Below are 13003 nucleotides of genomic sequence, written 5' to 3'. Positions count from 1 at the left end.
TTTTTTTGGCAAAAGAATGATAAAGGAAGGCACTGGAGTGCTCTCCATTCTTAGTAGGAAAGTTTCCAACTTGGGGGTGATCTGGAGCAATCAGTTACCATGCTCACAGGCGACTTGGCTGTTCTCACAGTGGGCACTGCCCCGGGCGTCCCAGGAAGACACAGAAACACAGGGTAGACGGAAGTGCCGGTTACACACACACACACACACACACACACACACACACACACACACACACACACCTCTTGGGCATCCCTGGCCTGGGTTTCCAGGCGGACCCCAGAGCAGGAAAGCAGCAGAAGTTGCTTCTTGTCTTTCACACCCAGAGGGTGGCCAGAGCCAGGTATCTGCTGTGGCTATCAGCTCTGGGCTGCAGCCACATCGGGGCTGCCTATGTCTTCTTGCCTAACAACTTTGAGATAGTTTTTTTAAAAAGTATGTGGTTTGGGAAGGTATGTTCTTCATCATGCACCACATGTGTTAGAGTTATACATACACATATATATGGCTATAATTACACATAGAGATTATCAATCTGTCTGTGAAGTGGAATTTAAAAATCTAAAGTACTTTTCGTTTTAGCAAGGTGAACGATTTTTGATTTTTAAAGTGTTACTTATTGTTGTGCGTGAGCGTGTGCATGCCACAGCACACAGAAAGAGATCAGAGGACAACGTGGCGGAACCCGTTCTCCCACCCACCTTTCTGTGGGGTCTGGGATTTGAACCCTGGCTGTCAGGTTTGCGTAGAGAACACTTTGACCCGCTGAGCTCTCTTGCTGGCCCAAGGCAAGCTATTTTCAGACATGAATCAGGGAGGAATGGGCTGGGGAACCGGGCACGGTTAGGTTTGAAGCCGTGCCGCTCCGCGGTGGGGTTTCCTGGGATTGCTTACCTGATCTCTGTCAGCCCGGTTCCCCAGCAGTGTGTCGGGAAGTTGGGAGTGTAGGGAAACGGCCGTCTGTGCTCCATCGCGATGTTGGCCAACATCGTCACTGCTGTTTGTGGTGGCAGTGGTTGTGTGCACCGTGCCCTTATCCTGTGTTGAATCTTCCTAAATCCCAGCCCCAGGGGCCAGAGAGCTTCTGTCCTCCAGGAAACCAGTAGAGTGGATTTAGTGAGGGTTACTCTGGCCTGCTAGTCACACAGATGCCCGCTGGCAGCCACACAACGGGGGCCCGGATCTTCCGAGGGCTTTCCTCGTGATACCAACACACTTCAGGAGGGTGCGCGTGTGTGCGTGCGTGCGTGCGTGTGTGTGTGTGTGTGTGTGTGTGTGTGTGTGTGTGTGTGAATTTGCTTGATACCAGCGTACTTTAGGAGGGTGCATGAGTGAGTGTATGTCTTAATATGCATGTGTGTGTGTGTGTGTGTGTGTGTGTGTGTGTGTCTGTCTTTATTTGCTTGATAACAACACACTTCAGGAGGATGCGTGCGTGTGCGTGTGGGGGGGCATGTGAGCGTGTGTCTTAATTTTCTTGCTCAATATATAGTCTAGAATTTACTTATCTGGAATTCCTGGGCCTCTTTCTGGAACTCCCACCACCCCATTGCTGAGAGTTAAACATGCCAAATAAGCAGCCTGCCCCTGAGCCACATCCCCAGCCCTGGAATGCTTTTCAAAATAAAAAGACGGAGGCATCGAGATTTAATTTTCTCCAGTGTTTGCTAGTCCATATTGGCCTCCCCACACACACCCAGGTGCCAGTGGGGGCCAGGGACACGGTGCCTCCAGCGGATGGGAACAGACTTAGTTGACAGCTTAGGGTGACATGTGAGTCCAAGGAGAGGGGACATGCAAACTCAGACACCCGGGGCATAGGACAGTCTTTAGAGTGTCATGGAGGAAGGGTAAGTGGATTGAGTGGGTGGGGGCTGGGCTGGGAGGGCCAGAACACGGACACCAGTGGGACACCATGGAACAAGCTGGCTCCTGTGGCCTGCCCAGGCTTCAGAGAGCACCATAGTCCCTCTGTAAGGAGGTGGCAGTGGCATGTGTCTATGCCCGGATGTCATGAGCTTCAGTGGGGGAGGAGTTGATGGGCATCGTCTATATTTCTAAGAAGGGCTAGTACCCCCTCTTAGACCAGTGGCTAGTGCGGTGATGGGGCTGAGGAGGATTCTGGGAAGCCGTGGGGAGATGGGGTATCTGAGAGTCTTCTGGTGTGCCGCAGCCGGGGGAACCTGAGGGGACACTTTCTCTCATGTCGCCGGCTGCTTCTTCGGGCACAAGGGTTTGATTTTGGACTAGGAACGATGCCTCTGCTCCTGCAACCTGACTTTTCTTCAGTGCGTGTTCTGAGGACATGCTCCATGTTTAATTCCAGGGACGTGTTTGGTCTTATTTGCGACCGGGAAGGACCTGGTGGTCCAGGGGGCGACTGCCGGGCAGGTCCGTTAACAGCCCCTCTGTTTGCTCTTCCAGCGCACGTGGAGAATGAGGAGCAGTACACCCAGGCTCTGGAGAAGTTCGGGGGCAACTGTGTCTGCAGGGATGACCCAGACTTAGGAAGTGCCTTTCTGAAGTTCTCTGTGTTCACCAAGGAGTTGACGGCGCTCTTCAAAAACCTGGTCAGTGTTCACTGTGTGTGCGGCTGTGGTGTGTGAAAACCTGTCACGCCGCCCCTGAGAAGGCGGCCCAACAGCTGGCCAGGAGAGCTCATTTCTGATCATCCAGGGAGATATTCTCTGGCTCCTGCAGAACCTAAAACAACTATACTTTCTATGTATTCATAGTCGGTACCTTTGGAACAAAGTTTACAGTTTTAATTTTTTTTTCTTTAATATGACTTAAATTTAGCTTGGCACTTTAAACTCTCAGGTGCAGGATGGAATGGGTAAATTCTCTCATCTTCTTCAGGGCCCCTGACTTTAGTTTCTGGTAGTTTTAAAAATGAAGACTAGCATGTTCTGGGTGGTGTCTCATATACTTTTCTGTGGCCGGGAAGCGACTCCGTGATCAAGGAAGAAGAAAGTTCATTGTGGGCTGGCGGACGTACAGTCCCCAGAGGGGAAACGTTCGTGACCATCATGGTGGGGAACTTGGTAAGAGGCTGGCAGGCATGGTGCTGGAGCAGCAGTTGAGAGATCCACGTGCCACACGAGGCAGAGGGGGACAGAGATAACCAGGAATGATTTGGACTTTTGAAACCTCAAAGCCCACCCTTCATGACACACCTCCTCCAACAAAGCCACACCTCCTAATCCTTCCCAAACAGTTCCACCAACTGGGGACCAAGCATTCAAATACATGAGCCTACGGGGGGGGGGGGGGGGGGACACGACGACTCTCACTCACACCACCATGTGATAGTGGGCATCCATGCTGATGATATCTAATAAACAGAATTCAGATTTACCTTAGGAAGCAAGGTAACCTATACTCGAAGCATGGAATTACCATGGATGAAAGGATTTCAGGACTGAAGCAAAGGGCTGGCTCCGTGAGCAGAGAAACACAGGGCAGACACCTGTGGCCGTTGCTGGGTAGCCTGGGGGTGGATCGGCCATTTCTTGTGCTTGCAGCTCAGTGCCGTCCCTATCTGTGGGAACAGGGTTCCGAAGGGTGGTTGTTTCCCCAAGAGGGGTGGGCCCTAGAGATCCCTCCAGCATTTCCTTCCTGTTTCCCTCCCCCAGCTTCTCCCGAAGGCTCTAGCAGGGCAGGGCAGGCCTCGGTCGGCTCTTCGCTGAGGTCATGGGCAGCCAATGTTTTCATTTCTCCTCTCAGCTCAATGACAAGCGAAGAAACAGCCCGTCCCGGAGGTGGTGGCGGTGGCGGAGGTGGTGGCGGTGGTGGAGGTGGTGGCGGTTGGTCTGTGGGGCTGCGTCAGTGGGTGGGAAGCAGGGAGGTGCAGTGTATGAGTTTATTACAGGAAGGGCAGAGAGCAGGATCGTTCAGGCCGTGTGTCCCCCTCTCTCTCCCCCTGTTAGCCTGAAAATGGTTTCTCACAAGCACACAGCTGCCACAGTGCTTAGGTTGTTCTGTGTGCTTGGTTGCCAGTCTGTTTTGAACTTGGCTGAATCTGAAACCTCTCGGCGTTATAAAACCTGTCACTCTTTGTCCCCGTCCCCCACGGTGGCAGGCAGGCTGGCGGCTGCCTCTTGGATCTGCTTCCCCCAGGTTGTGGCAGACAGGCGTGCCGGTGGGTGAAAAGGGAGGAAGGACCTCCTTTGCACAGCCAGGGTAAAGCTCTCTAGAGGCTGACGTGACGGGGTTCCCCAGGGACAAGTCACGGTGCTACCCGAACGCTGAGCCCCTCACTGCAGAGCGGCCGTCAGCTTCTCGGAGCTTGACTTAGGGGCACAGATAAGCGTCCTCAAGAGCGAGAGACGGGAGCAAGCAGGAAAAAGGACGTGGGGGGAAGAGAGGGATGCAGAGGGCAGAAGACATCGAAATAGATGCATACGCAGGATCACCTCGGGGAGACCTGAGGAAACCCTGCAAATGCATGGGGACCTTGGGGCGTTTCTGGTTATTGGAGGAGTTGGGGGTGTGGGGGACCATTAGTGTTTGAAAGTAGACAATCTGGGGGGACCAGGCATCAGTCGGCACATCTTTAATCCCAGCACTCGGGAGGCAGAGGCAGGAGAATCTCTGTGAGTTTAAGGCCAGCATGGGCTACAGAGTGAGTTCCAGAACAGCCAGGGCTACACAGAGAAAACCTGTCTTAAAAAAAAAAAAAAAAAGAAAAACAAAACAAACAAACGAAAACTCACGAAAAGCCATAAAAACCTGGGGGCTGAGGAGATGGGTTGGTTGGTTTTGGCAGAACATTTGCCTCCCAAGCATAAGGGTGTGAGTTTGGATTCCCAGGATCCATGTATATAGCGCACTTGTCATTCCGTTGAAGGCAAGATGGGAGGCAAAGCCAGACGGATTCCCAGAAGCTGGCAAGCCAGCTAGTCTGGCTTACATGGTAAAGTTCCAGAGCAATAAGAAGCCCAGCCCATAGAGAAGGCATCTGAGGACCAATGCCCAAGTTAGTCCTTTGACCTCTGCACGTGGGCATCTGCGTGTAAGCATTATGCGTCACACACACACACACACACACACACACACACACACACACACCACACCACACCACACCACACCACACCACACCACACCACACCCCACCACACCACACCACACCACACTATCAATCTGACAAGATTGGGTAGGGAAAAATAATCTCCCAGGAAACAGATCAAGAACTAAAGGAAAAATGTGAGTTAGGAAGGATGACTCTCCCAGCCAGCTTTGGATGCAGCAGCAGCACTGTTTGGGAACTCTAAGGTGGCAATACCTTGAAATACGGATTAAAAAAAAGGACTCTGTCCGGCCTCAGGCCCAAGCCGCTGAGTTTGAACCTCGGATTAAAGATGTCTTCACACACACAAGGCTCCAGACGTCTGGCTCCCATGCGTCATTCCTCTGAAACTCCGGCAGGATGCGCTTTAGCAACAGAAGGAAGCAGAGAAGGAGGAAGTGGATGGAGTTGGGGCGGGAAGAAGGTGGGCAGTGAAAGGCAGTTGAGGAGGATGGAGAGCGGCCTGCCCGGCTCAGCTGGGGGTGTTGGAGGCTCGTGGGAGGCGCTTGCACACACACACACACACACACACACACACACACCAGCAACTGGCTTATAAAATGTTTGCTCACTCGTCTCTCTGGACTTCCTCAGCTTTTTTAGATGGAGATGAAAACCGGCCAGGTGCTTTCCCGACTTTTAGCTCTCTTAATCCTTATACCAATCCCATAAGTTAAGTCAGTTTTAACCTGCTTTATCAATCGATTGAATAACGGAGGGCCCGGGTGGTGTGCAGAACTGAAATCTCTCCACGGAGGACCGGAGCGCCTGGCCACCTGCAACGTTCCGCACCTGGGGGCTGGGGCCACTCCTCTAGACGGTTGCACAGCTAACCCAGAGCGGTTCTGCCCATCTTTTATTTTCTGTAAAAGCGGAGAGTAGAGCAGGGCAGGGCCCATGCTGTGCCTGGTGCGATGCTCACCAGACTGGCGTTGCCACTGTAGGTACTTGAAAACGAGTACAGTGCAGAGTGTTGTTGTGTGTTTTATTACTCTTTTGGGGGGCCCGCCACCCAGCTCCCAAATAAATCACACATGGAGGTTTATTCTTAATTATGAATGCCTGACCTTAGCTTGGCTTAGTTTCTTGCCAGCCTTTCTTAACTTTAAATTATCTCGTCGACCTTTTACCTCTGGGCTTTTCTCGTTCTCTTACTTCATAAATCTTACTCTTACTCTGGGACTTGATGGTTGTGTAGCTGGGTGGCTGGCCCCTGATGCCCTCCTCCTTCTCTGGCTGCTAGCTCTTAGATCTCCCTTCCCAGATTTCTCCCTCTGAATATTCTCTCTGCCTGCCAGCCCCACCTATCCTTTCTCCTGCCTTGTTATTGGCCATTCAGTTCTTTATTAGCCAATCAGGTGTTTTAGACAGGCAAAGTAACACAGCTTCACAGAGTCAAACACATGCAACCTAAACCAAAGTAACACACCTTAAAATATTCTGCTACAGCAGAGTGGCAGTCTCAGGGCAGGACATGGTAAGCATCCATGGTGTGATGCTTGTCCTACCACCCTGTGAGCATGGGGTGCATGGGCTGAGCGACTTATAGGGCCTTAGCTGTTGAGAGACTGAGGGGGCTGTACAACTCAAACTCATGGGCCTTCTTCCCACTGTTGACCCCTGGGGAGGCTGCTTGTTGGCATTTGGGGAGGGAGAGGGAGCGCAGAAGGACGGAAAGTGAGCGAAAGCAGTGCAGGGTTGAGTGTCGGAGAGACGTGTAGAGCCAGCCCGAGGGCTGGATTCCCGGATGAGTGGACAGTGAGATGGCGTGCGTGCCTCGCGTGCGTGGCCAGTGTGGAGGCAAACTGAACGAGTGGGAAAGACTTGCAAAGCGCGGCTGCTGTGCCTAGGTGGTTGTTAGGACCTGTGAACTCACGGGATCTGGCCCCGGGAACTGTGAGGACATGTGCCTCGCTTTAAGTTTCAAAGCTGCCCCTTCGTGGAGTGCGGATTGTTGGTCTTATTTTCCCAGCAAAGATAAAGACAGAGAAAAAAAATCTTGTATGTAGGAATGCTGAGCCACAGCTTCTGAGCTGACTGTGGGAGAACTCACCTTTTTTGTGGGGGGAGGGTGTACTTTCAGAGTTTTGTTTTAGGTCACCCGTCCCATCCCGCATTTTCAGGGCCTTTTCTTTGATCTCCCGCGGACATTTAAAAAGCAGCTCAGTCTAGTAGAGACTCTCAGCTCCACCTCTTTTCAAAGAGAATAAAATAACTATCACCTGCCTGTTTGGAGGCCTGGAAGGATGCTTCCAAAGCAGTTGGAACAGCTCCAGGGAAGGGCGGCTTGGTATGAAGTGAGATTTTCTTCCTAACAACGTGAGACTCTCACCCTTAAAAAACCTGAACAGTCGGGGCATAATAAACGGGAGAAAACAGACAGCTTCAGACATCCAACACGGTGACATTAAACAGGTCATAAAGGCGGCGTGGTTCCTTAGATTCAAATGAGCATGAGAATTCTGGAGAGATCTCCCGAGGACCACTTCTGCAGCGAGAAGGGACTTTTTAATGGCAAGCTTCAAGCCAGGACTGATTTTTGCAAGGTCAGCTGCAGATAAATGTCCTCACCTCTGAGAATGGGAAGTGGAGAAGGCCTTCACAGCCACAGAACCTGCCCCAGTGAAGACCAGAGTCCCATCAGAACAGAACAGGAGCCGGGGGCGGGGCGGAGGGCGGAGTTACCGCGTGAGAGCCGCTGTGATCCTGGGCTGTGGGATTTCCATCCTCTCATACCAGAAGAGGAACCGGGAGTTCCACCAAGCATCGCCACCCTTCGTCATCCTCACGGCTCTGTGCAGCTGCCTGGAATTAGAAGACATCATAGCTGCAAGTCTTCAAAGCAGGCGAATCGGCTCTGTTCGGATGAGCAGCAGCGAGGAGCTTTAGTATACGATGTGCCGGGCAGAGGGGTGCGCCACCTCACCAACCTTTGCCTCCTGAATGCTGGGGTTAAAGGTGTGCGCTGCACCCTGGCAAAGTCTGAGAAAGTGGGTAACGCTGTGTGGGAGGGGATAGGCTGCCTAGGACCAGGCTGGACACTTGTGTGCACACGCTGGTGCTGTCTGGGCCAGCGAGCGCCATCCACGTCGTCTGTCTTTTATGAGCACCTCCTGTGTGCTTTGCAGGCCCCTGGCGTTCCTGGAGTCCTAGCAGCCTTGAAAGCTGTCCCCCTCTTACTGTGGTGGGACAGTCAATGGTGTGTTTTGGCAGCTGGCTTCGTTTTGGTCTCTCGGTTTGTGTTAAACACTCAAGATCAGCCTGGGCTTTCTCTCACCTTTTTATAAATCAACTTACAAGGTGGCTCTGCTGCCAGAGAGGCAGAGGGCATCTGCTCACTAGGCTCCCCTGTGTAGACAGGAACATCCCCCAACTCGTGTGTGTGTGTGTGTGTGTGTGTGTGTGTGTGTGTGTGTGTGTGTGTGTGTTAAAGAGACTAAGGCATCAGCACCCACAGCCTAGCTATGTCCAGAGCAAAAGTGGGCCACATAGTTTTGCTTAGGGAATTTCCTGGTGTATACGTGACGGCCGCCTTGCATGCGGTGATGGAGATGACTCCAGCCTGGCTGGGAGTAAGGCCTGGGCTGGGATGCTTTGAAATGTTCTCATTGTGAAACCCTGAAAAGAACTCGGACTTCACAGTTGGTGGCCCAGCTCTACCGATTCCTCGTTGTGTGATCTGGGGACAAGGGGAAGGCCCTAACCCTGTTTCCGTATCTCTTTGGTGGGGAGAGCACAGCGCACTTCTCAGGGTGGTTGTGAGATGAAATGCCCCTGTGCCATTGGCTGGCCTAGTCCAGCCATTTCTTCTCCCAAAACTTTCTGCCTGGGTGCCCGTCCTTTCAGGCAAGCAACTTCGAGAAGGAACACAGAGAACTATCCTTTGAGACTGGCCGGGCACAACTCTGCCCAGGGCCTTTGTGTTAGCCATTCCATCTGCCAAGAACGTTCCACCAGACTCTCATGGTTCTCTGCCTCGCGGACTTCCAACTCGGCTCAAACATCACCCTGTAAGAAGGACAGCGTGACTGTCTTTGAAAGAGCCCCAGGCCCACACGTGATGACAGCGTCGTCATTTGTGGTATGGATAGTCACGCCCAAACTGGAAGCAACTCAAAAACCCATCCACGGCAGGATGAACGAATCGTGGCGTGTCCAAACACTGGAGGAGACCTTAGCGTTAAGGAGGAAGGCACCATGGGTAGATACATCAGCACTAATGAATCCCAAGGAAATGATTCTCAAGGAGCCAGATGGCGAGGAGTGCGTACTAATGATTCCACCTCTAAGAAATGCGGGAAGGTGGGAGCTTTTGCTTGGTGACGGGAACAGGTGAGGAAGAGCCTAGAGACCAGGCGTGAACACAAACAACCAAGGTGGTTGGTATTGTGCATTGCATAGTGACATGATTATAACCTTCATTTCATTTCCTAGCACATTTTTAAATGTGCGTGGTTTGCGGTGTGAATGACACCTCACTACGCCTGCTTAAAACATTTTAAATTATGAGGCGAAAGCATCGGCCTCCAGAAGAACTTCCGCACGGGTGGAAATGGTACCCTGTCCAGTGCGTTAGTCAGGCCACGAGCCATGGGAGGGACTTACTCCTGACGTGAGGCTCAGTTGTGTAGATGTGGAGAGGCACAGGCGGTAGGCACCCGTTCTGTAGGTCAGGGCGCCATGCTGCCGTCCATTAGCGCCACCTCCCACGTGTGCCCTAGTTCTTGGGCCCTGAGAGGTAGGTAGGTGGCTCTCTGGGGTGGAGCGTGGGGCAGTGGAGACACCGCTTTGTGGGCCAAGGTGAGGTGTGAAGAGTTTTAAGGCCCAGAAGTGAAATAAAATCGTTAGGAGGGAGCCGGGCGGCGATGGCGCACGCCTTTAATCCTAGCACTTGGGAGGCAGAGGCAGGCGGATCTCCGTGAGTTCAGGGCCAGCCTGGTCTACAGAGCGAGATCCAGGACAGGCACCAAAACTACATGGAGAAACTCTGTATCAGAAAACAAACAAACAAACAAAAAGTTAGGATGGGCGACATGTGAAGGTGGCGTTGGCCAGTGCGGGTACCGTACTCTTCCGGTCATCAGTTCTGTTGTTAACAGATGCTCTTGACCTCTGCTTGACGTGTGCCTCCGTCTTGCTGGCCCAGGTACTTCATTTGTGCACACGAGATTGTAGACTTTTGCCTCCCATTGATTCATCTTCTCCAGATGGACTCAGGAAAGACGGAAGGGCCGAGGGGAGGAGGGGAAGGCCGTTCTTCGTAAAGCTTGTGTATCAGCTGCCAGTAGTTACAGCCTTGATCCTGTGGTCCTCTACTCAGGAGAGCTTGCTGCTTCAAAGGCAATTTACAGTACTGGTTCACAGCGGAGAAAAAGGTTCTCGGTGATGGCCTGGGGTTACGTTAACCCTTGCCTCCTCCTTGTGCGTGGGCCAAGGTGTTCATGTCTGCCTGGCAGACTTGGCAGTGGAGTATTTAACAGCTGCCTGGGCTAGATCGGGGTTGATCGAGGCCATGTGAAAATCAGAGAGGAGATAGTCGTCTACATTAGCAGGTTGTTCTTTAGTGAGAATGATAAGGGAGTCTCTTGGGAGTGGAGCCTGCCCGCCCAAGAGGGTGGAGCCTTGTACCCTAAGGCATGGAGCCTTGCAGCCCAAGGGGGTGGGGCCTTGCAGCCCAAGGGGGTGGAGCCTGCACGCCCAAGGGGGTGGAGGCAGTGCATCCAAGCACATGGGGCTTAGGGGTACTAGGGATAGAAAAGGGGACTTTTGGGGTGGGACATTCCATCTGCAGATCTGTCCCCTGCAGTCTGTCTCAGAGTTGTCAGTACCAAAAGAGGTTGGTTTGTTGATCTTATCACGAGATCCCTGGATCCTAACATCCCCAAGAAAGATGTTATCATCGTGTTGACTTTCCTGTCCAGGAGTTTCTCAGCTCACCTGAGGTTTGGGTGTTATTAGCCGGTTAGCCTGAGTACATGTAAGCGTCAGACTTGATGGCCTTCCTGCCGACGCACACTGAGGTCCAGGTGGAGCCAGGGGACTCCCTAGTGAAGCCACTAATGGAGGCGCTGTTATAATTCTACAGTTCCCTCCCTCCCTCCCTCCCTCCCTCCCTCCCTCCCTCCCTCCCTCCCTCCCTCCCTGTTTTTTTTTTGGGGGGGGGAGGGTTCCTGGAGGGGGCTTGAACTTGCTATATAGCCAGGATGACCTTGAACCCTTAATCCTTCTGCCTCTACTTCTGGAGTGCTGGAGTTACGAGCGTGTGGTGGTGTGCCTGGTTTATGCAGTGTTGGGAACTGGACTGTGTATATGCTCGGCCAGTGCTCTACTAAAGGAGCTGCGCCCCCCGGCCCTGGAGTTCATTGTTCTTGCTCCGTGTGTCCATTTTTTATTCTCTTAGCCGGTTGTTTGCACAACAGACCTGGGACACTGATGGCTGGGTTGATGAGTTTACACATTTGCTATCACACAGTCCGTTATGATTTTGTTGCTGCCGCTGCTGCTGTTGCCAGTTATTTCTAGTCAGGGTCTTGCTAAACAGCTGTGCCGGCTGGTGGTAGGTCAGCTGGACACAGGCCAGAGTCATTGGAGAGGAGGGAGCCTTAACTGACAAAAGGCCTCGGTAAGATGGGGCCGTAGGCAAGCCTCTAGGGCATTTTCTTAATTAGTGATTGATGGGGAGGGTCCAGCCCATGGTGGGTGGGGCCATCCCTGGGCTGGTGGTCCTGAGTTCTATAAGAAAGCAAGCGGAGCAAGCCATGGGGAGCAAGCCAGTAAGCAGCACCCCTCCATGGCCTCTGCATCAGCTCCTGCCTCCAGGATCCTGCCCTGCTTGAGTTCCTGTCCTGACTTCCTTCAGTGATGGACTACAGTGTGGAAGTTTGAGCCAAATAAGTCCTTTCCTCCTCAACTTGCTTTATTGTCATGGTGTTTCATCACAGCAATAGTAACTCTAAGACAACAGTCCAGGCTGGCTTTGAACTTGGGATCCTTCCGCCTCAGCCTCCAGTGTGCTACATTTGGTTTTAAAGTCGAGGTGTGATTCGCCCTGCAACTGAAGCCTCCTGTCTAGATGGTCAGAGGAAGTTTGTCCACGGTCTCACTCTTGGGCCACGCCCCACGCTCGGAGCCGTCGGGGGGGGGGGGGGGGGGCACGTCAGAGATGATCTCACGGGGCGCTGTGTTTTAGGACAGACCAGATGCAGGTAGGGCCTGCCAAGGGCTAGAAGACATTCACAACAGGGAAAGCCTGGGGGGTGATGGGGAGAGGAAGGGATGACCACTTTTTTCTGGGAAAGGTGGCCGTTGAGTTCTGCCAAATAGCTCTGGACAGCGAGGGGAGGAGAGGACATCGCAGCCAGGGGACAGATAGAGGACAAGCATGGGATCAGGGAAGCTGAGTCCCGGAGGCTGAATGGAGAGATGAAAAGTGTGTGGACAGAGGAAAAGAGGAAGAGATGCGTGGGGGTGGGGCAGTCGCCTCGCGCACAGATAAGCAGTTTGGTATCCCTTAGCAACACGGTCCCAGGTAATTCTGGTAGGACTGTGAAGGAAGCAGCCAGAGCCTAGAAGGTCGGTGGCAGGGACCACGAGATGCAATGCCACTGTACGGAGAAGGGACAGCTGAGGCGTGGGGGTGGCCGGGACGTGGGTGTGGTCACAGAAGTACCTGATAGGCAGAGCCGGCTTGGCCTCTCCTGGCTGTGTGGTGCAGGGCAGAGAGGCCTTGGGGACCACGCCCCGGTGAAGCAGCTGGTCAGCGGAGGTGACAGGAACAAGGGTGGCTGTGTAGCCAAGAGCTCCCCACGGTGTCACCCCTGGTCCGTGGCCTTGCAGGAGGGAGGGGTGCGCCTCTGCAGAGCTCTGTGTTCCAGCACAGGGCCTTCCTGTCTGTTCACAGGGGAGACCCAGGTGTGGTTGCTCCCAGGGATTCAT

The 13003-nt window shown here is 53.1% G+C and overlaps 1 protein-coding gene across 11 annotated transcripts in view; it reads left to right on the top strand.

Annotated features, from left to right (window-relative positions):
* The window catches only part of Asap2 (ArfGAP with SH3 domain, ankyrin repeat and PH domain 2), a 161978-nt gene that overhangs the window by 72229 nt on the left and 76746 nt on the right, over positions 1–13003 (top strand). For all 11 annotated transcript variants that reach the window (XM_076559249.1, XM_076559248.1, XM_076559254.1 and 8 more), the window contains exon 3: positions 2425–2570. In XM_076559249.1, coding sequence (XP_076415364.1) covers positions 2425–2570 — 146 coding nt within the window. The remainder of the gene's footprint in view (positions 1–2424; positions 2571–13003) is intronic.

The sequence above is a fragment of the Peromyscus maniculatus genome, chromosome 22 (assembly GCF_049852395.1).
Source record: "Peromyscus maniculatus bairdii isolate BWxNUB_F1_BW_parent chromosome 22, HU_Pman_BW_mat_3.1, whole genome shotgun sequence".
Classification (NCBI taxonomy): domain Eukaryota; kingdom Metazoa; phylum Chordata; class Mammalia; order Rodentia; family Cricetidae; genus Peromyscus; species Peromyscus maniculatus.
The sequence above is the reverse complement of the archived record's forward strand: the minus strand, read 5'-3'. Positions and strand labels throughout refer to the sequence as shown.